Below are 24,462 nucleotides of genomic sequence, written 5' to 3' on the forward strand. Positions count from 1 at the left end.
TTCAATCGTGCAAAGATGTAAGATACCCCAGGATTTACAGAAATTCTGAGCAAACATGAGATACACTCCAGTCTGTTTGGTTTGTAATCACACATTTAAAATATTTATTAACTTTTTGGTAGAAACATAGGTTATACAAAAACACATATGGTTCACATTTTTGCAATAATGTACTGTACCCTTCCTCTCGAGCTATGTTGATCATGGATTTCCAGTGTAAAACCAGTCTTATTTACATAGCAACAACAATATATAAAACGTTAGTACAAAAATAACTAACAGCAATATTTGAAACAAAAGCCTTTGTTCTTGCAACATCTCAAGAGCTACCTTCAAAATACCCATGTTCGGTGAATACAAAAGTTCCAATAGAAAATGTAAAAAATAATTTATGTAAAAATCACACATTTCATATCCTTTCTACATATTTCTACAGATGTGTAAGGCATGGACAGTTTTGTAACGGCATGTAGATAGGAGACATTCATTCTTTCAGTGGACGGATTACTTTTGGTTGGACTGGAGAACCGATGAACCTAAAAGACACAACACACAAACAAAAAAAATATCAGAAAAGGCAACAAACAACCTTTATTCCAAGATTAAACTTGCATAAATAGCAACCAAGCCATCATACCAATAAAAACAACAACACCCCAGGTGATGTTCTGACTGGCATTCCTTTGAGTAAACATGAATCTTGACTCAAAATGGACGATAACTTAAATTGTTTATCGAGATTATGGATTTTCTTAAAAATAAATTGTTTAACAATTTAATGTCATGAAATAGTGTCATCCCCTGACACACATGGCGCATGTGACTCTCGTTCCAATTGTTGCATCTTTGATGGATGAATTCATAAAAAATACAGTATACATTTAAGAAAAATTACAATGGATACATTTCACAATTTTGAAATAATAAAGTGCACTATACAATACAGTGAATATGGAGTGATGGCAAACACAGAAAACTTTTGTGTTTGGCACATTCATGTGCTGATTGAAAGCTCTAACATTTGATCATCCAACAAACAGCAACAGCTTTTTAATACAAGAAACAACAAAGTTATCATAAATCTTTTGTCATTTGCGTGAATACTTTTTTCTTAATCTAATTTCTGCTTCTGAATACAGCAGCCCAATTAAATCTCAGTTGTTTCCCAACCACGAAGTCAAAGCACAACAACAAAAACCAAGACATTACTAATGATAATTTCATGTCAACCAACCTTGTAAAGAAAAAAAAAGAAAAATTTCAAAATGTAATGACACACTGGTATGAATTATATAAGGGTCAGACACCAGCAGGACAGACCAGAGTGCTATCATCTCTAACATCTAGTGCACTCTGCTGTACCAGTACCAGTACCAGTTCTGAGAGGAGCTTTGTGCCGCTTGATTGTTTGGTGGAGTGAGTACGTTACACTCACACTCACCTGGACCATTCAGGTAAAGTGGCGACAAGCAGCTCAGGTACAGCCACGTCCTGTTCTCCTGCAGCCAGCGCTGCCGATAACCAAGCATATTAGGGGAACAGGCGGACTGTATCCTCCTTTCCTCTTTAGGGGGCACAGCTAAATGAGTCTTGCTTACTAGGGTTGGGAGATGATAGAGCACAGAGGTTTTGTGGGATCCCAGGAAGCGTCAGGTTGCCCATCACAACATCATAATCATCCTAGAATCAATTGTACCGTCTTGTGCTGAACTCGTCCAGGAGAGAGAGTGACCAAAGAAAGAGGCATGCATCTTAAAAGCTATATAATACACCCAGTGTCCTGTGTTCACAACATACTTTCTATTAATCAGGTGCTCTGAACCCAGGAAGTTCTTTTCTTAATAATGTGGGATAAAAGATACTGTGATATTATTAGGAGACCATCACCCGTGATTTTATTTATTTATCTTCCACCTCGGTCCATTCAATTCGCGTGATTCACCCAATGCTTCTCACCTTGCCTGGCTCCCACCAGCCGTTGCTGGACTTTCTCAAGATGGTGGATGTATTCCGTCAGGGATCGCTCTGGATCCTGAGACATTTCCCCCGAATGCCCCGAGGCCAGAGTGGTGCCGGAGTACGACCTGAAGAAAGAAAAGATCACATTAAAAGTGAAAATTACTCTAATTTGACTGACAAGTAACTTGAATATTTCTGTTGGAGTCTCAATCTTTGCTGAAGAGTGGTCCAAACCTGTTGTGCAACCTGAAGGGCGATTTGCTGGGTGGGACGAGAGCTGACACTGTATCTCTGTTCGGGGGCGAGTCATAATTTGATCTTGGCTGTTGCTGCCTTAAAACTTCAGCTTTAGGCCCTGGAATAGATGTTTAGATTTTTTAAAAACCACCCACTCACACTAACACAGTCAAGTGATGCATGTTATGTTGAACTGGGCTCACCGAACTCACCTGGAGCATGCCCATTGACAGTCCCAGATACAGATAATCTTCTAATCGCTCTCTGCCATTTCCTGGTCAGGAACCTCATTCTGAAAAAGACAGTGTGGAGTATGTTTTACCGAAACACAAGGCTCAGACAACTCAAACAACTTTTACATGCTTGTACAAGTAAAACACACCTCAAGACTGCGATGACGACTCGAACAACAGCCCTGAATCTTCCGAGAGGTCTGCGGGAGGAGAGTGGGGGCGAGGGCCGTGCCCCCATATTAGCGATGACACACAGTGTGTACTGCTCACACTGCTGGAAATCCCCCAACAGCAGCAGCAGGTAACGCTTCTGGTACACCAGAGCCTTCCTGAAGCTCTCGGCGCGAAGGTAGCGTTCATACAGACGCTGCACCTGCAAACCAGTGAACAGATGTGGTACAGTACGTCAGTGTGTTAAATAACTAGTTTTTTGGATAGTGACACTGGCCACTGCAGCTTTTCAATACCACTTTCACAGTTAAGCTAACAAAAGTACCGCTTAAGTAAATGCAAAACTGCTTAATTAAAGAACCCACTTTATATTACTACTTAAAGCCAAGCATCACCACTCAAAACAATGAGTTTAAAGTCAGGTTTTCATTAGGACTAATATTACAATAATCAGTATTATATAATTTTAATCTATATTGATTTATAAACAAGACATTAAATCAGGTCAAATCTTTTGATGTAGACTAAAAAAAGCATCTACAGTAAGGAAAACTACTAGAGTAATTCATCTTTCATCTACCAGCCTATCAATCTGAAAGTCTTTCCAAAAATGCCAATGGAATTGTTTATATCATAATAAATTTGTGTGTGTGCGTGCATTTTTCTTCTGACCTTGCTGTTGCTGGTCACATCGTTGATGGGTCTGTTCTCAATTTCTGTCATGACCTTGGCGAGCTCATTCTCTGTCCGGCGCAGCTGTCGCTCCAGGAAGTTGAGTCGGTGTTTGAGAGTGGCTCTCTCCTGACTCAATGATGTCACACGCTCCGTCAGCTCCGAGTTCTCACTCAACAACTTCTCCAGCAGGCCGGACGACATCTACGGTGATAGGAGTACATTTATTTTTGCAACATTTAGCCAGAGCATGAGTGCAAGAGTAAGTTAAGTTTACATTTCAACATTACCAGCATTTTATGCATTTAACAGCAATTAAGTGACAAAGAGGGTGAAGCTCAAAAATGGCGAAGATTAAATTTTATATATATATATATATATATATATATATATATATATATATATATATATATATATATATGTATATATTATATTTACAAAATAGTTTGTAGTATTATTAGGACGCTTGCAATATCATTGTTTGAATATTCTGCTCCTTCAATGTTCATGTAATAATCACCACTTATGTACCTGCTGGTTTTGTTGTGAGCTTCCTGCCTGGACGCCGTCAGTCTGGACGTTACTTTGGAGATGTTGTGTAGATGCAGCCTTGTGCTGCTGCCCTGGGCTCCATCCAGAAAGCCTCTGAGCAGCCATCTCTCTCTCCTCTTTCTCAAGCTCTGCCAGCGTGTGCTGCAGCTCCTGCATGCGCTGCTGATCCTGCTGCCTCAGCAGTTCCAACTCACACTAAAGTGAGAAATGTTCATCAGGTGCATTTCTGTGTCTCCAAAATTATTCTGAATACTGTATATCTGAGCATTTGAATTGTGAAAGAAGTGAGAACAGTAGAGAAAGAGAAAGAACTTTGACGAAATCTTACCAGTTTGTTATTGGTCCTCTCCTGTCGTCTCTCTCGCTCCATCTGCTCTTGCTGCCCCTTCCTTCTCTCCCTCTCCCACTGCTCCTCCCTTTCCCTCTCTTTTTCCTTCAGCAGTCGGAGTTTCTCCTTCAGCTCTGCGAGTTCCGCCCCTTGGCGTCTGGACCTCTCTCGCTCCGCCTCTAACGCGTGGCTGGCTTCCTGTCTCTGTTCCTTCAAGGTCTCCATCGCAACACGATGTCGAGCGGTGGCCTCCTGGTCCCTCTGCAGCTCCTCCCTTCTCGTTCTCTCCTCCTCTTCCCATTTCCTTCTGCTCTGCAGAAACTCAGCCCTCAGTTTGTCCATCGCAGTTGCCAGCTCCTCCCCCTGCCTTCGCTCCTGCTCTAGCTGTGCACGCATGTCAGAGATAAACTTCCTGTCTCTGGCTGCATCAGCCTCGTGTCTGCGGCTGAGCTCATCCACCTGCCTGGAGGATCGGTCTCTCTCTTCATCCAGCTTCCTGTGAGCATCTGCAAGTTTAGAGCGACTCTCATCCAGGCGGGATTCTGCTTCAGTCAGGATCTCCTTGAGACAGGTCTTTTCTTTCAAGTTGAGATCTTGCTGTTGGGCAGAACGCTGACGTTCTTCTTCCAGCTGCTTCTGGGTGTCGTCAACCCGTTTCTCCAGCAGCTCATGGCGAGACTGTTCAATCTGAAGCTCCCGTCGGAGGTTGCTGCAGGTCACATTTTCCTGCTCTACCTGACCCTTCAGGGCCATGACCTCTGACCTCTGCTGCTCAGAAGATACTTGCATAGCCTGGAGAGGGGAGGGGGGGGGGGGGGGGGGGGGGGGGGGGGTTCATATTTCAGAGTTTAAAACAGAAAGTCGAAGCACACTTTGGAGTCTTCACAGTGTGAGCTTGAAAACAAACCCTGCACTGCATAACATGTACATTCAATACAGTATACAATGTTTAAGTCCACATCTTACTTCTCTCCTTTCCTCGTCCTCTCTGTCTTTACGGAAACTCAGAGATCTCTCCTGCTCCAGTTGTTCTTGAAGCTCCTGGATTCTCGTTTGCTCCCCCTTCAAAGCTTCCTCACCTTCTTCTACAGCGAGTCTGGAGAGGCAAAAATTACAAAGTTACTTTTCACCACTTTTCATGAAAGTATTACATGAAAGCATGTTTGTGTGTCTGTGACAGAAATATGGTAAAAATAGCAAAATTTCATCCCAACCCAACCAATGCCTAAAACAAACAACTGAGGAACCAAGATTTACTAAATGGAGTTGTAAGAAAATATAATACAAGATTTATTGATGACTTCAAAATTGAAAAACGCTTGTGTCTGATATATAATGGAGAATATGTGCTTGTGTCGTGTTATACCTGAGTGATTTTATCTTGTTATTTTGCTCTCGCTGAGTGTCGTGAGCACATTTCAATCGTTTCTGAGTCTCCTCCAACTCCGCTTTTAGTTGGGATTGAACCTGTTCATCAATCTGTAACTGATCTCGGTGCCATTCGTGTTCACCTCTGGATTCAGTCTGAGGGGAAGGAAAATGGAAGATCAGCACAGATATCCAAATGAAATTATTTAATGAGGAATGTGAAAGAACATGCAATTTAAGCAACAATAAGAAAAACACCTCAACTTCACTGTAATTTACAACTAACCTTTTCCTCAGTAGATGATTTTAAAGTCTTTATTTAAAACTACAGAAACTCACTTGTGTGCGGCTCTGTGCCATTCGACATAGCAGCTCTCGGAGCGCGACCACAGTCTCCTGCAGTGCCCTCTTCTCCTGCTGCCAGCTCATGGGGGGGTTAGACGATGATTTGTCCTGGTGGTCAATTAAGGTGGAACCATCTCCACAATGATGCTGCATCTGACTCAATGAGAAGGCTTTTAAGTCTGAGGCATGAGGCTGGGTGGAGGAAGTGGCACGTCGTTGGGACAAGGTGAGAATTCTGCAGCTTTCTTGATACACTTTCTTCAACAGACCCTGCAGAAAGATGGGGAAAGAAACTGAGTAAAAATCAAGACTTTTTGTTAAAAAGTAGAATTTCTGCCAAGTGTCAATGAAGCCCACCTGAAGCTCAGGTGACAACAGGTCATCGCTGTAGCTCATACTGCCTGCAGCGCTATCTGTGTTAACTGTCGGGTTCATTCCTCTGTAGCGAAGGTACTCAACAAACTGAGCATCCAGTCTTTCAGTCTGTTCAAGCTCGACTCTCAGCCTCGCACCCAACTCTGAACTCACGTCTGAATCACAAAAGGAGAATGGAGGCGTTTAATATTTTTCTAACCATCAACAAATTTCATAAAAAGACCAGAACGAATAATTGACACTACTAACAAGCATTGTCTGTGTAAAGCAGAAGCACGATAAAGCATGTTTTTTTGTCCCAAAACTAATAAAAACACTGAGTTACCACTGCACGGAATGACATGCTCACTGTAGTTTATTTTGAGCCAATCCCACATACACCATACATTTTCTCGAGTTTGAGTAACGTCAGCTAAAAATGTCTTAGTTGATGTTGAACTGTATATTTATGACCAGTTTTACAGATATATCTTGAGCCACACAGATGGGTTAATGAAGTCAGAAATTATTAGTCAGAGTTAACTATATTCTCTGCTTTACCTTTCTGCAAAACCTTTTACAACAGCAACCGTACAAAACACAACAGACATGCAGATACATCTAGAAGTGCTAAGGGGGAACTGGACTTGCTTTATATTCTTTGGGACATTTCATATCCATTCCAAAAGGCTTTTTTTCATTTCCAAACAAGTCTTGTTACCACCTACATTAACCATGACCGGGATGACTTAAAATCTTCACAGATAACTGTCATACAGGTGTCAGGCTTGCTGTGCAAGTACTCACTGCTTCCATATCCATCACTGGCCCACTCTGGTGCTGATAAGGAGGAAGTCGATCCAAGTGGAGACGGAGGGGCTGTTAGGTCGAGTTCTTCCAGCTCTCGCACCTAAGAACAGAAGGATTACAAATATTCAACTACATCCGAAACAGATTCAAACCAAGAGGCTTCTTACAAAACCTCAAAGTATCATGTATGAAACTTGTCAGACCACATACTCTGTCAGCATCCAGAGAGTCAAGCATGGAGAAGTTGTCAGAGACCGACGCTGAGCCTGGGGAGCGGGTACTCCGCGTGGCTGGATCTGGCGTGATGGTCCGAGATTGGGGAGGCTCCATCACAACCCGGGGAGAGGTCTTGATGCGGGGCAGATCCAGGCCTGTGCTGTTCAGTGTGCTGAGCTCAGACAGACGAGAGCCCAGAACAGAGGCGTGGAAACGTTCTGGGATTCTGTCCTCAGAGCATTCAAGTCTCCTCAACACCTCCGGAGAGCTCAGGGAGACTTCGTCACGAGAGAAAATCACAATGTCCTCAAAAGCTCTCTGAGAAATTTCTGATGAAGAAATAAAAAAGAAAAACAATGTCATTATGAGACCATGTTTTTGTTGCTATTGTCATAGGTAAAAAATAATTTAACCATTTATGTCTCAGCATGATCAAACTTCACCATTATATAATAACAGTGCCAAATTAGCTCATAGGTAAACAGTAGAGTACACAGAATGTTTAAAGACTTTAAAGAAGTTTCACCTTTCTGTTGCTGATGATTTGGCGTGTCCTGCTGTTGAGAGAGCTGTTGGAGTTGCTGTAGTTCTCTCTGCTGATAGGCCAGTTCCTCTTCCTGCACAGCCAGGTCCTCCTGTAAACTTCGGAGCTCTGCCTTCAGCCGCTGGTTATCATTCTCCAGCTCAACAAGGGCTTGGTCTTTCGTCTGACAGACAGAAGGAGACGTTAAAATCCAACTTAGATCATAATGCTCAGTTCAAAAAGAATAACTCAGAAAGGTATGTGATCGGTACTTTGTATTGTTACAGTTATATGTTCCCACCTGCCCTTCCTCGTCTAGTTTCTCAGCCCTCTCTGCACTGGTGCTCAGACCCCGTTTCACTGCGGTCAGCTCCGTCCCCAGGGCCTGATGCTCTGCCCTCAGTCTGACGAGCTCATCCTCTTTCTGTCTCAAGGCAGCGTCTGCTTTAGCCAGGGTCACCTCAGCATTTGTCTGACAAATAGAGAAATGTCCATTTAGTGTCACTTTCCTCAATGGGCATATGCATTCACATGCAATGTTTTTGTATAATCATACTCTTTTTCAGTTAAAAAAAAACAACGTTTTTTTATGAGATCAATGGAATTCAGTGTTTTGCATTGTAACAGCATTTCACTGAGCACTATATGACATATGCATCAACAAATTACACTTTTCCAGTATGCTGCAACCATTATGGCTACATTTGCCAAAAGCAGCTGTGCACCAGTACAAACAAAGCTCGACAGAATGCAAAGACATGCAGCAGCATCACAACTAATGTATTTCATCAGCCTCCACAGTTTCCATTAAAAAGACCACAACTTGTGCTTACCGCACCCTGCTAAGACAGAGCGTAACGGAAGATTGAAAATAAAATCCGCCAGCTTTAAAAACAACAAGCGAAGAAAGATTTTCCTCCTCCTTCCTCATTTTTTAGGTCACTTCCTCCGTGTAAGAGTCTGCCGTCTCTGTGCTGTAACACGTCATTACGCTGTTAACTATAACCAGATGTGGTCTTGCCTGCAGTCGCTAGTACAGCTGTATGCTAGCAAAAAAGAAAAAAAAGAAAAAAAAAAGGCGGTATCAAGATATTTCCTGTCTGGACCTGGAGCCTGTTGAAGCAGGTTTACAGAGCTCTCTGGATGACTCGATAGCACAGACCCATTAAAACATGGAACATGGGTTTCTTCCCAGGCATAATTAAAAATTGAGATAAAAATGTAAAAGCACAAACAGAAAACTACGACCTGCTGCACTGTGTATACAAACCAAATATGAAAAAATAGTAAATAAATCACACATTGGGTTTTAATCATTTTATACTGTTAATACCTTGATTAAAAGACAAATGTGCAATAGCGACACTCACCAGCACCTCCTTTTGAGCCTCTTCTTGACCGGTTTCCTTTTCATTGAGTTGAGCTGTCAGGTCCTGGATGAGGCCTCTCATTGAAGTCACTTCCTGCCTGAGCCTTTCACTTTCCTCCTGGAGTTGCCTCTCCTTCCTCCTGAGAGCTTCACATTCGGCTGAAAGCTCTCCCTTCACAGTCTCAAGCGTTTTAATCTTTGACCTTTCGGCAGCAACCAGTTTCCCCATGTCGACCACCTCGGCTCTTACCTCCTGGATTTGTCTCTCCAGTGTAAGACTGCTTTCTCTGAGGACCTCGTTTTCCATTTTCATCTCCTCCTCTTTAGTCTTTAGAGTCTCAATCTCGCTCGCCCACTCCTGTTCTTTCATTTGGAGTTCAGTAACCAGGGTGTTAAGGTGGGCTTTCTCCTCATGCAGGGAGCCCACCTCTACCTGGGCTTTCACTTCTTCCAATTCAGCTTCCTTGAGGATGAGGAGACCTTGAAGCTCATCTGCCTTTTCTTTCTCAGCTTTCAACCTCTTCCCCAAGTCCTCCCCATGTCCTCTGTACTCTTCCTCCTGGGTGAGCAGTAATCGCTCCAGTCCCTCTCTCTCTGCCACCGCCGTCTCCAGCTGACTCTGAATGGCCTTGAGACGAGATTGAAGGGAACGAGTGGAGGCAGAATGAGTCAGACTGAGCTCCTGCTTCAGGCTGCTCGGCCCTCCCCTCCTCTCCTGCTCCTGGATGGTGTAGTGATGAGGTTCTGGGCTGGGAGCCGGTGAGGGATTGATGCTGTCACCATCCTGAGAGTCACTAACTTCATGCAGGTTGGGGCCCAGTGTCGCCAGTTCCGCCTGCAGCGTGCTGATGACCTCATGAAGGCGCTCCTCTTCTTCCTCTTTGTCCTGACGCACTCTCATGACTTCAGACTGAAGATGTTCCACCTGTGAGCGCAGATCCTCAAGCTCAACCTCCAAATCCTTTTTGTCCGCAAGATAAGAAATAAGAAGGTTAAATTTTTTCATGTATAGTCTCACACTGACCACACATTCTATGTGTGTTCTTATACAGACCTCGTTGTCCCGGGTGTTGTCCAGCTCCTGTTCAAGCCTTTGGATCTCATTGTTGAGGTGGTCGATCTCCTGGTTTTTCTCCTCGAGTAGAGCTGAGGGGAGGGTATCTTCATCTGCTTCCTCCATCTCATCTTGTTCCTCATTCTCCTCCTTAAGTATAGTGAGGGCAGACACAGTCTCCTACAAACAGAGTTTTACATGCCAAAATTATTAAAAATCCCACTTAATTAAGTACACAGTAGGGGTTTAAAGACTGACCAATGCAATTCCGAAAATGAGAGTCAGATTCTATGAGTCAAAAATTCAGCATAAATTATATAAACAGATTTAGGCATCTTAGGTAATATTATTAAAGTTTGATTTTCATCATTAAAAAGTATAAAAATAAAGCTCAGAGATACACACCACTGATAGATTTGGAAAACAATTAACAAAGTATGTCTTACCTTCAATGCACCAATCTGATCTTGGAGTTCGCCAACATGAGCTGCGTTCTGAGTGGCAAGTAGCTCCAGCTGCAGTGTAAGATGTTTCAGTCCGACCTCTTTGATGTTCAACTCTCTCTGCACATTCTCTATTTGGCCAATCATAACTTCCACCTGAAAGACATAGCATTATTTATTCAATTCAAAGTTCTACAATTGCAACATAGTTTTCTGTAGTGGGTTAGAAATACTGAGTCTTCAGAGATATCTCATCCTAGTGGTGGAATTAAAAAAAGGTGGCACTGCAGCGAAAGGTGCTAGTTAAAAATCACAAAATCATCTTGGCTACATTACACCAGCTTTGTGTTAAATCTTACAGACCTCTTGCTCTTTGTTCTGTAGGCTCTGCTGAGCCGTGTCCAGGGCATCCCTAAGGTCCTGGGTGGGGTCACGCGTGTTGTCATGGTAACAGTGTCTCGTCTCATCCAGTTTGGACTGCAGAGCAGAGATCTGAAGCCTGTTGGACAGCTGCTGCTGCTCCAGGGCCTGCTTGTCCTGGCAGGAGGAAGAGGAGAAGATGAGCGAGGGTTCACACTTACAAATTATATTCAAACTGAAAATGTGCATCTGTTCTTACTTGTGTGAGCTCCTGTTCTCTCATCTTTGCTCTGTGAACCTCTTGTTCAAGTTGACTGATAGATCGATTAATCTCGGCGCTATTGAGCAGTGCTTGCTCTAGCTCTCGGATTCGCCCAGCTAGCTTGTCTATCTCCTCGTTGCGTTCAGCAATATCACGCTGGGCCTGCTGATTGGCTGCGTGCAGAGAGGCATGATCCTCCGTCTTATCTTTGATGACAGCTTGTAGACTTTCCACCTGCAAAGACATACAGGGGACCGAATTTTTGATTAAAAGTTTCTAAACGTTTAAGTAGAACACAATCATTTCATGATTTCATTTGCAAATGTAAAACATTTGTTTGATTTGTAGCTAAATAAGCCATTCTGTATCTGCAGCCACTGGTACCAAACATCAAAGTTAAGCCATTCCAGAAAGCAGTGACATGGAGGTGAAGCACAGATGAAGAGCAAAACAGAAGCAAATGGAAAATTAAATGGGAATGATTGACAAACCTAAGTCAAATGCACAAAGCACTAGAATTAACATATGATGATGATTGCGCTGAAATGAAGATGTACAAGACAAACCATGCACAAGAGTCAGAGGAGCTAAGAGAAGTAGGCTACAGTTAGATTTCATACCTGCAGAGTCAAGTCCTCAAACTACAGCAATCCGTTTGGCACAAGGATAAACACAAGGTAAAGTCAGGCTCAGGTTAGCAAACAAACAACACATTCATCACGTCAACCTCGGTAAGTAGTTCTATCAATTCCTCAGTTAGTTCATTTATCATCAAGCCAGCAAAATATTAGACAAATTCATCACATCAAACTCACTCAAAATGCTGCGCTCTTTTACCTAGAGGAGGTAGGTAAGATCCCTTTTTCTTTTGTGATTCAGGCAAGTGAGGAAACTGATTTACTTGGTTTTTGTTTATTATTTTGGCATTTTCTACCCCAATTAATTAACAAATCTTTTCCGTTTGGACTGCAATCTGCTTTTTTATACATATTCACACACAAGCAATAATACCAATGTCAAGGTGACACTCAGCCCTATCTGTGCCTTCCGTACACAATTCTATTACATCGCGGGGTGGCCTTGTTGGAGAGGGTCAAAATCCCACAGATGTCTGCCATCTGCCTGAAAGGATAAACTGCTTGACTCAGGCAAAAACCACCATTTAAATCAAGTAGTCCGTCAGCTACAGCTGCAAACCGCACAGCAGCCCAGCGGAGACGAAGAGAAAGGCAAAGCAGCACAGTCTGGAAATGGATTTCAACATTTGGTTTTGGAATCCATAGTTAATCATTCTGTGCAGATCTACTAGCTCTGTGTAGGAAATACTACGTGACTGAATCACAGAGTTAATGCTGGACATGTAAACTTCATATCATGTTCATGGGCCTCACCCTGTGTCCTTTGTTATCCACACGGACTGTTTGTCTGAGTTGTGCCTCCAGCCTGCGGATCTCCTGTTGGAACTCGTCTCTCTCATGTTCACGCTCCACAGCTTGCTCCTGTATGCATAGGAAGGAATAATATGCAAGACATTGCTTAATGTTGTGGACACTAACAGGAGAAATAGTCTGAAGCACTCTCAAATGACACAAAGAAAATGTTTAATTCCTCAGATAAAGATGAGACGAAAAAGGCACCTCTATAAACTGCCGGTCATGTTTCAGCTGTTTCTCAAGTGCTTTGACCCGCTGGTTGAGGTCTTCAGTGTGGGTCTTGTGGTGCAGCTCTGTCTCCAGACCCTTTGTTTCCTGCTCTTCCAAATCCCTCTCCAGGGCCCTGAGGCGTTGAGACAGAGATCTGTGGTCCCTCTCAGCCTGCCGCTGCAGGTCCAGACGATCCTGGCTCAAACGCTCTGTTTCTGCTAGCAGAGCTTTAAAAACAAGAGAGAAACGTTAGAGAAATTGTTTCGATGCACATACACAAACATGCAAAATAATTTTAGAGGCAGGAATGGCAGTAAAAGAGGAGTTAAATCATAAATACTGTGCATTTCCTCCTGAAAAGGCAAGGAATGCATTCTCCTTAGCAACTTTGATATTTACCCATTATTTACCCCGCATTGTTAAATAGGTCAAAAGACAACAAATAACACAGCACTCATAGAGCCTTTGCTACAAGCTACTGGCGATTGCAGAGTTACAAAACACCACAACCTCACACAGCACTGCAAACATACAGCATATTCAACCCCCAACCCCCCATCACACACATACTCCACTCTGACCCACAAACCTGCGTCAGGATCTAAATTCAGCCCATGGCCTACGGAGAGAGGATTCATCTGAGCACAGACATTACATAAGTGTATGGTCAATCTGACTAAAGAGGTCGTGAAACACTATACAGACACTAGACAGAAGCACACGATTTCATGAGTGCTTCTTCCGCTCACCTTTCTCCGTCTCCCCAAGACCAGCAGAGAGATGCTCCTTTTGCCGGAGGAGAGTTGTGTGCTCCTCACTGAGCTCCTGATGCTTCAGTCGGAGGCTGTCCAGCTCTCGAGTGAGGCTCTCCATCCGGTGCAGCTTCACCTTTTGATCCTCCAACTCCTCCACGAGTCTCTCCTCTTGTGCCTCCCTCTGCTGCAGACACTCCTCTAGGACCACTTTCTCTGCCATGTAGCCCTCTAGGAGCCCTACAAAATATGAAACAGACAGAATGAGGATAGGTGTGAAGGGGAAAAAAATGTATGCTCAACATCATTAATAAAGGAATTATGTTCAAACATCAATCCATCTGATGAAATTGGAGTATAGGAAGGAGAGAGAGGTGTGTTAATGGTGGATTTACTACTGTAACTTGGCAAGTGAAGCAAAACCAATGAGGATGCCGTGCTCACCCTCTGACTTGTGGAGCTCCAGCTGGAGTTGACTCTTCAGCTCCGCCGCCTGGTCAAGCTGCTCCAATAAGAGCTTGTGCTGCTTTAAGAGCTGGGCGGAGTCTTCTCTGCCCTGAGAGAACTTTTCCCCCAGAGAAAGGTGGACATCATGAGTCTGCTCCAGCTGGAGAAAAGCGAGAAACCCACAGTTAATAGACAGCTAATGTTTCTTTCAAACTGAAAAAAAGAAGGATATTTGAAAGAGGGTTTTTGCGTGCATGGTTGAGAAAATCATGAAGTGTTCATCAGTGGATCTACACATGATTTACCTGTGAGTTGGCCTGGTTGAGCAGCTCCAAGAGTGTGCCTATAGTTTGTCGCAGTTTGCTGCAGGCACTCAGAGCAGCTTCTTCTCCTCCAGGACTGATCTGAGTATCTGAAACCAGCAGGCTCTCACAGAGTAGCTGAGTTAGCTCCGCGTCCTCTGCTGACAAGTCTGAAACTGTACCTACAGAGAAAGTTAAAAAAAAGAAAAACAGGACAAAACAGTGTAAATTAATTCTTCTTTTTTAAGTCTTTGAAGAAACTGTTTAATTTGCATCTGTAACTCTAACAAAGCCTGAGCCTAATTAACCATTGTTCACTGTGAGATCAAAGTGTAAGAAGTCCTGTAACTTCAGAGCGGCCCAGACACAAAACGTACCTGACTCGTCTGCATCTTTGACCCCAACTGAGCTCCTCTGATGAGAAGCCTGCTGAGATGTCACGGTTCTGGCACTTATCTTTTGTCCTATCAATTCTTCTGTTGCAACGGTGCTGCGAACCATCTCGATCAGCACCTTGCTCAGCTTTTCATTGGCCTTGTGCAGTTTTCGTCTGAAAGAACAAATGTGACACGTCAGACAAGTACATGACTTTTCTGGAAGATTAGATCTCAAATTTCCCAGGTACATGAAAAGAAATATAAAAAGAAAAAAAACAAAACAATCAACTACCTCTGTTTGTTATGACGGTAAATTTATCTTGGTTGGTTCTTGCTCATTTTCATTTTCATGGAAATTCGATTTTATTACACAAAGTGCACTGACTTCAGGATGATAGAGCTTGTTTAATTCTCTAGTTCAGTGTTACATGCTGGATATATGCCAAAGTCCAGAGCTGTTATTTAAAAGTGCGAACCATGTGACAAATTGAAGTCATGCACACAACATAGACATAGGACCTGTACCTTTCCTCTTTGGCACTCTGCAAGTCATCAGTGAGCATCTTTAGGAGGTTTCCTCCCTCCTGACTTTCTCGCTCCCTTCGTTGGAGGAGGGTGTCCAGGGTCTCCATCTCGGCACGCTTGCCTTCTAACTCTCCCTGCAGACAGCCAACCTCAGCCCGCAGCTGGAAAAAAAATGGAAAGAGTGAGCTTGTTAATTCTACAAACACCAACCTATTGACGGCCCCTCTCCCACCTGTGCCCTGACTTGTTTAGAAACATACAAATCTATGCAACTAAATCCCAGAAGAAAGAGAAGTAAAAGACTAAAATCAGACACGACGACAGGTTCAAATCTGAGTGACAACCCTGAAGAGCCTTAGTGACAATAGAAATAACAAAACCACATGAAGAGCTTGACAAAAGCATCAGGTATGTTCTGGGGGAAACAAAACCAGATGTTAACAGTCAGAGACATCCACTTTACCCAGAGAGGTCAATGAGCACCATCCAGTACCATCATCCAAAATACATTCAATATACTGCAAGAAACCAGTCTAGCTAATACATACACACTTTAACAATACCATCAGGCATCCTAGGCAGATTACTCTGCTTCAACTCCAAGTCAGAGCAGTAGTGATGGTAAAAAGCCAACGTTCAGATTCACCGCTGCACTTTCTGTAGAGTTTTCTTCCACCTCTGCTAATGTTTCTTACCTTTCCTTCCTCAAGCGGCCCATTGTCTCCCTCTCCTTTCACCATGTCTTCCCTCTCTTTTTCCCCCCTCTCCCTCCCTTCAAACACGTCTTATGCAGCCACCTGCCTCAACAAAACAATGTTGTTGCCCTGGCAACAGCCCCCTCCCAGACTCTCTTAAGCTTCTCTTTGCTAACCTCATGGGCTGTGTGTGTGTGTGTGTGTGTGTGTGTGTGTGTGTGTGTTAGCTAATATATCATTATAGAAAGCGAAGCCCGATATGGTGCCATGGAAACAAATACACATAAATCAGACAAAAAAATATTTCAAAGTAAAGGTAGACTTTAAAGAGTAGATCATGTGATTGTTAGTAAACAAGACCAAATAAATGACAAAAAAAAAGTTCTAACATGAATCAAAACTGCACAACAGAATTATCCTAACCTTTTATCTGACCAGCAGTCCAAAATCCAGAAATATTCAGTTTACTTACTCAGATGAAGAAAACCTGCAAATCCCAAATCTTTAGAAGTTAAAAATTTGGGAATCTCATTAATCAACTAACTGTTTAATCTTCATCGTCTGCTTTAACCAAGGGTGTGTGGGTTCACGACACACACATATCTACGACAGATTCGCATGGTTATATTTTGATATCATGATATTGTTAATAAGATGAAATACAATATGACAGAAAGAGATCAGTCTAGCCTATGGGCGCCAAACTTCAGCTCCAATATTGTTCTCTCTCTGTTATCTTCCATTTTCTACTGATGTTTACTTTCCACACGATTGTCCTCTGAACCTGAATATCCATAATACAACACATTTTCTTTCGCAGGCCTGTATAATCTTGCCACAAGCAAAGTGAAGCTGCAGGTGTCATCCTATTTGATATTTTCTTTTGCATTAGGAACATAAAAAAACCAACCTGGAAAATCTGTGAAAATATAATGTTAGGTAGTCATTTTATGTATAAGTGTGTATTAAGTACCTGTGCCACCACAGCATCCAGCTGCTGCAACTGGATGGTAAGTTGGCTCATTTTTCCAGTATAGCTCAGCTCCTTCTTCTCTTGTTCAGATGTGAAGCTCCGCCTCAGGTCTTTAAGCTCCGCCTCCTTCTGCTCCACAAACTCCGTCTTCAAAGAAAGCAACGATGCGGGTTCATGAATTAATAGACGAAAATCTTTTTAAGAAAACTGCAGAATACTGAAGGTGTAGAAGATCTCTGGTCATGTCTCACTGGCTTATATCTGACTACTGGCTCAGATGGTCAAAAGCTAAATGTCTGAAATTGAAAAAAAAAAAAAATACCTTCAGCCTTAAAACCTTCTACATCAGAGGATAAAAAGCTTAGATCCATCCCATTTAACCAGTGTTCAGATGGCAGCAACACAAACACACGCAACACCCAGCAGCACACGGATTCAGAGAACAGAGAGACAGACGGACAAAGACTTCTACATACAGTATATGATGGTGGGATTATGTGGAAACTGGGTTTGAATAAAGCTCCAGTGGGACAGAGTCCAAGAGAAAGATCTATCCTTTGGAGTGAACTGGTGCAGCTGGAGCTTAGAGGGGGCAGAGCCACAACACACACACACACACACACTACAGCTCTCCATAATCCAGAGCTATTATGTAATGATGTTTCAAACAAGCACTCTGAATCAAATAAATACACAACTCCAAATAAATAAATATCGCATTTTGAAAAATTCTGATATTTTTCCACAAATTGATTCACTCCTTATAAAAAGGTGTTTAATTTCAATTATCCTTTTCAAAATGATGCCACAAAACATAATTTGACCGTCTTTCTCGATCATCTACTCTTTTACCTTCAGTTGATTAATCCTGTCCTGCAGCTTCTCCTCTGATTGGACTTTGAGGAGCTCCACCTCTTCTGTGAAGTGCTGACGTTGCCTTGACGACTCTTCTTCAAGCTCCCGGCGGCATGCCTCCAATTCGCGGGCAGAGATGCCCCTCAACTCCTGCAGCACGACACGCATGCGTTTAATACCAGAATAAGCAAATTGGTCACAAGTGCTTCTTAAAAAAAAATCCAGATAAATACTCTGTGCCTCCAAACAAATACGCTATTATAAAGGATGAGCAATGACTCTGTGTTATCCCGCCTCTAATGGGCTGTAAGAGCAACAGAAGCAAGAGACAAGAACTCTAGTGACAACCATTAAAAACAACTAGGCTAGGCAGAGCTTGAGATGTCCATTCACAAGGTAAAAGACACACACGCAAACGCAGGCCTCTCTATAGTTAAGGACACTGATTGACATAATGCATTCCCTAGCTCCTTACCCTTACCTTAACCATCACAACTAAATGCCTAACCCAACCGTAACCCACTTCTAACCCTAAAACCAAGTCTTAACCCTCAAACAGCCATTTGAAATTGTGAGGACCGGCCAAAATTTCCTCACAACGATGGTTTTGAACCAACTTCTCACAACTATAGAAAGACAAGTACACTCATGATACTAAATCATGCATTACACACACCTGTAGCTGGAGTTGGTGCTTTTCGACTAGTTGCCGTTTCTCAGCACTGTAGTTGTGTGAAAGCTCCTGGAGAGCAGTGCTGTGTTGTTGTTCAAGCTCTAAAACCTGAGAAAATCACACAGGATTTTGAGACGCATCATTAAAAAATCTACTCAGGAAATGGGACAAAAAAATTCAATAGAATCTCTCTAGAAGTTTCTTTTGTGTAAATCTTCAACACACTATGATGCAATTTGCAAAATTAGGTAAGTACCTGCTTCTTAAGGGTCTCCAGTGCTTCGCAGTGTTCAGTATCCAAGGCCTCTTTTTGAGCAGCCAGTTCAATCTGTGCGGGGGAAAAAAGACGTTAACAGTTACCTGTATTTTTGTAATCCAGCTGATTAACAGTATACCAGAAGTTAGCCAAACATCCACCACCCATTTTAATCTCTCACCTTGTGAACATGGCTGAGCTCCGCTGCCATGGCACTAAACTTCTCCACGTGCACCTGAGCCAGTTCTTTCCTCACTTCCTCCCGGATGGACAGTTGTTCTGCAGCATGGCGCTCGATTATCTGCCGACTGTCTGACCTGTGGTGATTCAGATCTTGACAGTGCCTCTCGTCAAGCTGTACCATTTCATCACGCAGTGTCTGAGATTAAAAAGACAGAAGCCTTGTTGAGAATCACTCAACAAAGACAGTTAAGGATTTTTATGTTTCATTTGGCTTTTAAAAACTTTTCAATTGCCCTTTTTAAACCTTTCCAGACATTTTCCAGACAGAGTTTGACAGTGACATCAAATGTTACTTTCTATGAGCGCCTCCTTACTTGCACTTCCTTAAGGTATGTGGCCTCCAAAGTGTCCATATTACCCAGCATCCTCTTTTCCAATAAATCCCTTTCTTCCTGGTGGTTACGAGTCAACTCAGCTTCTAAGGCTTCCAGCCGAACCTGATTGGTCTCCTGAAGCATGTCCTCCAAACTTTTAAGGTCTGCCTTTTGTTTTGAATTGAGGGCCGCTTCCAAGGCAACAATCTCTGCACTGTGTTTGGATTCAAGTTCAGCGACCATAGCTGCAAGTTGATCTCTGTGACTGTCACAGAGTGAATCTAGCTGTGCTTTGTGTTTGGCATCGAGTGTGTCCATCTCTTGGGTGTGTTTGTTCACTAGTGCTGCCCTCTCATGTTCCAGCTCAGTTTGATGTTTGTTCTTTAGCTCTGTCAGAGAGATTTCATACTTCTGGATCAAACACTGCTCCAACACTTCTTTTTCCTCCTGGAACCTGAACACAGACAAAAGATTGTTTAAAACAAAGAAAAACCAATGGTCATCAAGATTAAACTAACTGGATGTGTTTTTGTTGTCAGTGTCCAGCGACTTGTGGTACAGCATAGAATTGTGCTTTCAAACCATGACACCAGTACTGTCACTGGAATTTTCGGTTTGTGCAAAACTTAATAAGATTTAAGTCTATTTTGCTATACCTGCTTGTTAGCAGTGATATATCACTGAAGCAATTTGTCAATCAACAGGTTTCTCAAATATGTTATTCACTATTTTTTTTCTTTCTATTGTAAAGTGATGTATTTTAAGTTTTGTAAAACCAAAAGGTGTGAGGCCTAAACCTCGACAAACCCCTCGACCTCCAGCAGTAATCAGGCCTTTAGGGTCTTAGTGTCAGATGGATCTCACCTCTCTTGAGTTTGACGCAGCCGCTCTTCACTCTGCTCCTGGAGACGAGCAGTGAGCTCCTTGATTTCTGCCGCCATGCAGCTCTTTGCCCAAGTCCTTTCCTTCTCAGTTTCCCTGTCGAGATCTGACCTCAGGACTGATAATTCAGCTTCATGATTCTGTTGGAGCTCTTCTCTCAGCCTCTGCATACGCTCCCTTTCTTCTTTAAGAGCTTCCTCAAGACAAATGAGCTCCCCAGCAAACTCCTGTTTCAACTGGAGGAGTTGGAGAGAACATATTGAGTGGCATGGTTTGAGATTTCCATATTGTATCATTTTACAGGTTTTTGTATATCGGTATATTCCGCTCCCTTCTATTATGCAGTCTTCGCTAAGTGTATGCACCTTTTGTGTTTTCCGAGTTTCTGCATCATGCTGTTCACTCAAGGCAGACAGCCGGTTCTCCATGGTGTGAATGAGAGTCATCCTTGTTTGCAGGTCCTCAGTGTGACACCACAGCCTCTGTTCGACCTCCACCTAATCAAAATCCCCATTGCGTTATAAAATCAATAAACTCTGTATATAATTTGTTCTATAGATGATCTGAATTTCTTTTCTCACCTCAACCTGCCTTTCAGCCTCCAAACGCACTCTGGTAAGCTCTGCAACAAAAAGGTTGGTGTTCAGCATCATCTCCCAACAAAACTGCAAATATTTTTATCTAATGAACATGTTTGTTTGTGTGAAGTACCTCGTAAGTGACTGTCAGACAATTTGGCTTTGAGTTGCTCCATCTCAAGGGCGTGCCGAGCCTTCATCTCCTGCAGCTCCTCGTAGTAGTGATCTGTGAGGTCTGAGCGCACCTAACGCACAAGTAATAATATAAAAGCAAGTAAATGAGACAGTAAGGGTTCTGTGTGTCTAATATAGTTTTCATGGAGACAGAGGCATCAAATATTGAAGGACTGAGTTTGTGGCTAACCTGCTGCACCTCTTCATTAAAGGAAAGAGCCAAGGAGGATTGTAGGCTGGCAAGCTCCACTGAGTGTTTCTCCTCCAGCTGAAGGTTCAAACTGTCCAGCAATTCCTGGATGAGACAGAAGGTAATACCTTAAAATACAGAATAATGAAGCTTAAATATGCAGAAACCCTCACTCCAAATGTTGTGAAATGCGAGCTGGAGACATGCAAAAACATTTGGAAAACTGGAAACTGGTGGCAGAAGATCTTTAAAATACCATATACTATTAATTTATTATGAAATATGTTTGCGCTTTTACCTTGTGTTTCTCAACTTTGAAGCTGGTATCAAAAAGAACATCCTTTTCCTCCTCAGCTTCATCTTGAGAAATGGAACTGATGGAGACCAAAGCACCAACATTATTTCCAGAACTTTATGTGAGATTGCAGTACATGTTTCTGGTCTCGATGTAGATCGACCGACATACCTTTCATTTGTGGTTTTAAGCACAGACTCCTCCAAAGCACTTTCTACCAGCCTTAACTGAAGAAGAGCAATTTCTTCTCTGTAGCTCTCTTCTGTTACCCGCAGTCGATGCTCAAAGTACCTAAAGGAAGATGGAGGTAAAGAATGTGCCATTTAATTGGGGTCAAGAAATTAAATTAAATAAATGAAAAAGCTGACATAACTAACAATTTTGTAAATGTGCAAACCACATCTGGGATAAAGGATCTGTTTCTACACATTTTAAACATTAGCCAATGTAGGTGAAGAATTCTGAAAGAATAAAAGCATAGAGTGTGTATGAGTGTCACATACCTCCTTAGACTTTCCAGCTCAGCCTCATTTTGCTCTTTGATTCCTCGTTTTTGTTCATTGAACTCCGTCTTTAAGCGTTCAATGTCTTCAACACGAGACGAGCGAGCGAGCAGCTGCTCCTTCAGCTCTGCAAGACGACAGAACAAATGAGCACAGTATATGGTCGAACAGATGCAACTGATATCTGCGTGTAAAGTTAATCAAGTTTCCTCTTCCTGCAGATCATATCACATCACAGACAACAGCCTTTGTTAATAAATAAGGTTTTCTACACCCTACTCGGGACGTTATGAATATCTTAATTGTCAGTATTCAAGTAACTACAGAAGGTGATGTCATGCCATCTCATGAATCTCACCTCCCAACTCTTGGCGACTAGTCCTCATGCTCTCCAGTTGAGTCCACAGCTGACCTACTTCGCGTTCTGAGTTCTTCTTCAGCAAAGTCTTCTCCTCCTGAAGGCGCAAAACCTGATTGACAGAGTATTTTTTAATTGTTTTATTGTCTGATAATAAAATTAATGAATGTCTATATGATAGAAAAATAAATATTCAAAATAAATGAAGATTGCTTCATAAAAGAGGGAACTAGGGGACAACTTGTTCAGTGCAGTCACCTCATGCTGCAGTTGCTGTTCCTTCTCCTCTAGGTGTAGTACTTGCTGCTCTTTCTCCTGCAGCACTGCCTTATGACTTGAAACCAATTCCTCCAGGGAACCTGATAAACATTCAAAACGCAGAAAGTAGAGTATTGACAACTTTTAGAATAGTTTTTTTCAAAATACATAGAATGTAAAACTTAAAGAGAAATGTTTTAAATTTAAATAACCATAAATTGCAAAGCTACATTTATAGACAGAAATTAGATATTTTTAAAAAAACGAATGGCCCCCATCAGCCAGTCAGCATGATAACATTAACCAATTAATACTTTTGAGGTAGAATATAAAAATGTAAATGTAAATGAAATGTTTCTAAACTGATAGTTCAGAGGATTCCACAGCCTTAATAGATGGTTGCAACTCACTTGCAGCAGCATCTCTGTCAGCCCAGGCTTGTTTCAGCTCCTCCTCTAGTTTTTGGTTCTCCTCCTCACTGGAGAGCTGGAGTTCCTCCAGCCTGGCCTTTGACTCCTGTAGCTCTGACTGGGTCTGCGACAGAGCTAATTGGGCTTCAGATAGGGCTTTGTTGATGTGGGTAAGGGAGGCCTGAGCGCTGGCGAGTTCCGTCTGTGTGGCAGTGAGGCTACTCTCAGTCTCTGAAAGAGATGTCAGGAGGTTTGAGCGGGTGCTCTCAGCCTCTTTCTCCCATTGTAACCTTAGAGCCTAAAAAGGAAAATGGAAGGAAAAGAGAGCATGATGATCTGAAATATATTATTTGAAAAGGAAATAAAAACTTTGTTGATTTTTCAAATCACAAAACTGTTGTGATCAAACAGATGTGAACATTTTTTATAAAGTCTGACCTGTAACTCTGTAGTCTGCTTTTCTTGCACTGAGGTTCTTTCCTGAGCAACACGAGTCTCCCACTGCTTCTTCAACTCATCTGCGCACGGCACACACACACACACACACACACACACACACACACACACACACACACACACACACACACACACACACACACACACACACACACACACACACACACACACACACACACACACACACACACACACACACACACACACACACACACACACACACACACACACACACACGGATTTGAAGGTTACATATGTCATGCATGACATGCATAACGGTGCACATGTTGAGGCAAATATGAAAGAGATGTCTGACTAAAGAAAGAAGAAGAAGAAAAGCACTCTAGTCTGGACTCACCCATGTCTCGTTGGTGCAGCTCGCGCAGTCTCTCCAGCTGCTCCTGGTCCTGCTGTTTGAGTTGATCCAGTTCCAATCGATGCAGGACCTGCAGGGATGCACTCTCCTGAGCAAATGTCTCCCTCAGGGAGGCCTGGACCTTGGTTAGAGTAGACTCTTGCTCCTGCTGCAGGTTCACCTGGGAGCACTCCAGCTGTGACATGTGGACATTGGTCAGGCTCTGACCCAAGGCCTCAAGCTCAATTATCTTTTGGGCCTAAAGGAAATAAAAACAGAAACGGTATGGTTTTTCATGTGTTACACTGACATTTTAAGCATTTAAGCTGACACCATATTCCTCCATAGCTATTTATAACTGGTTGAAAAAAAGAATAAGATCACATTTCAAAAACGTCAAAATGTCAAATGTCAAAATACCGGTAATAGTGTGTGTGTGTGTGTGTGTGTGTGTGTGTGTGTGTGTGTGTGTGTGTGTGTATGTACCTGTGCATGCTGCAGTTCTGCCTGGTGAGCAGCCTCCAAGCTCTCCCTCAGCTCCAGAGACAGCTCTGTATTCAGTTGACTAAGCTCCTCACTGTGTTTGACAGTCAGCTCTGACAACTCCCTCTCATGCTCACGCTCAGTCACCTGGGGGGGGGGGGGGGGCAGAATGGGAAACAAGAAGATGACGAATATATAAAATGGCAGAA

The 24,462-nt window shown here is 42.7% G+C and overlaps 1 protein-coding gene across 6 annotated transcripts in view; it reads right to left on the bottom strand.

Moving 5' to 3' along the window:
- Positions 1-75: 75 nt before the first annotated feature.
- The window catches only part of pcnt (pericentrin), a 33,057-nt gene continuing 8,670 nt past the window's right edge, over positions 76-24,462 (bottom strand). For 3 of the 6 annotated variants that reach the window (XM_047337564.1, XM_047337565.1, XM_047337562.1), the window contains 49 exons: positions 24,257-24,400; positions 23,774-24,029; positions 23,398-23,477; positions 22,960-23,257; positions 22,550-22,650; positions 22,292-22,403; positions 21,934-22,060; positions 21,602-21,721; positions 21,434-21,509; positions 21,136-21,240; positions 20,905-21,016; positions 20,775-20,815; positions 20,559-20,690; positions 20,176-20,429; positions 19,312-19,765; positions 18,936-19,133; positions 18,755-18,826; positions 18,502-18,606; positions 17,823-17,975; positions 16,971-17,117; positions 15,303-15,463; positions 14,778-14,950; positions 14,404-14,582; positions 14,096-14,258; positions 13,649-13,891; positions 12,894-13,126; positions 12,648-12,755; positions 11,877-11,897; positions 11,254-11,490; positions 10,998-11,171; positions 10,638-10,790; positions 10,192-10,371; positions 9,139-10,098; positions 8,070-8,240; positions 7,772-7,952; positions 7,240-7,574; positions 7,027-7,129; positions 6,223-6,395; positions 5,860-6,135; positions 5,519-5,676; positions 5,119-5,248; positions 4,153-4,944; positions 3,804-4,019; positions 3,273-3,476; positions 2,579-2,802; positions 2,400-2,488; positions 2,194-2,314; positions 1,957-2,084; positions 76-536 (listed from right to left, as the gene is read on the bottom strand). In XM_047337564.1, the coding sequence (XP_047193520.1) occupies positions 505-536; positions 1,957-2,084; positions 2,194-2,314; positions 2,400-2,488; positions 2,579-2,802; positions 3,273-3,476; positions 3,804-4,019; positions 4,153-4,944; positions 5,119-5,248; positions 5,519-5,676; positions 5,860-6,135; positions 6,223-6,395; positions 7,027-7,129; positions 7,240-7,574; positions 7,772-7,952; positions 8,070-8,240; positions 9,139-10,098; positions 10,192-10,371; positions 10,638-10,790; positions 10,998-11,171; positions 11,254-11,490; positions 11,877-11,897; positions 12,648-12,755; positions 12,894-13,126; positions 13,649-13,891; positions 14,096-14,258; positions 14,404-14,582; positions 14,778-14,950; positions 15,303-15,463; positions 16,971-17,117; positions 17,823-17,975; positions 18,502-18,606; positions 18,755-18,826; positions 18,936-19,133; positions 19,312-19,765; positions 20,176-20,429; positions 20,559-20,690; positions 20,775-20,815; positions 20,905-21,016; positions 21,136-21,240; positions 21,434-21,509; positions 21,602-21,721; positions 21,934-22,060; positions 22,292-22,403; positions 22,550-22,650; positions 22,960-23,257; positions 23,398-23,477; positions 23,774-24,029; positions 24,257-24,400 (9,405 nt within the window). In that variant the 3' untranslated portion in view covers positions 76-504. The remainder of the gene's footprint in view (positions 537-1,956; positions 2,085-2,193; positions 2,315-2,399; positions 2,489-2,578; positions 2,803-3,272; positions 3,477-3,803; positions 4,020-4,152; positions 4,945-5,118; positions 5,249-5,518; positions 5,677-5,859; positions 6,136-6,222; positions 6,396-7,026; positions 7,130-7,239; positions 7,575-7,771; positions 7,953-8,069; positions 8,241-9,138; positions 10,099-10,191; positions 10,372-10,637; positions 10,791-10,997; positions 11,172-11,253; positions 11,491-11,876; positions 11,898-12,647; positions 12,756-12,893; positions 13,127-13,648; positions 13,892-14,095; positions 14,259-14,403; positions 14,583-14,777; positions 14,951-15,302; positions 15,464-16,970; positions 17,118-17,822; positions 17,976-18,501; positions 18,607-18,754; positions 18,827-18,935; positions 19,134-19,311; positions 19,766-20,175; positions 20,430-20,558; positions 20,691-20,774; positions 20,816-20,904; positions 21,017-21,135; positions 21,241-21,433; positions 21,510-21,601; positions 21,722-21,933; positions 22,061-22,291; positions 22,404-22,549; positions 22,651-22,959; positions 23,258-23,397; positions 23,478-23,773; positions 24,030-24,256; positions 24,401-24,462) is intronic. The other 3 variants (XM_047337566.1, XM_047337563.1, XM_035609800.2) reach the window with 2 other exon arrangements.

The sequence above is a fragment of the Scophthalmus maximus genome, chromosome 15 (genome assembly GCF_022379125.1).
Source record: "Scophthalmus maximus strain ysfricsl-2021 chromosome 15, ASM2237912v1, whole genome shotgun sequence".
Taxonomy (NCBI): domain Eukaryota; kingdom Metazoa; phylum Chordata; class Actinopteri; order Pleuronectiformes; family Scophthalmidae; genus Scophthalmus; species Scophthalmus maximus.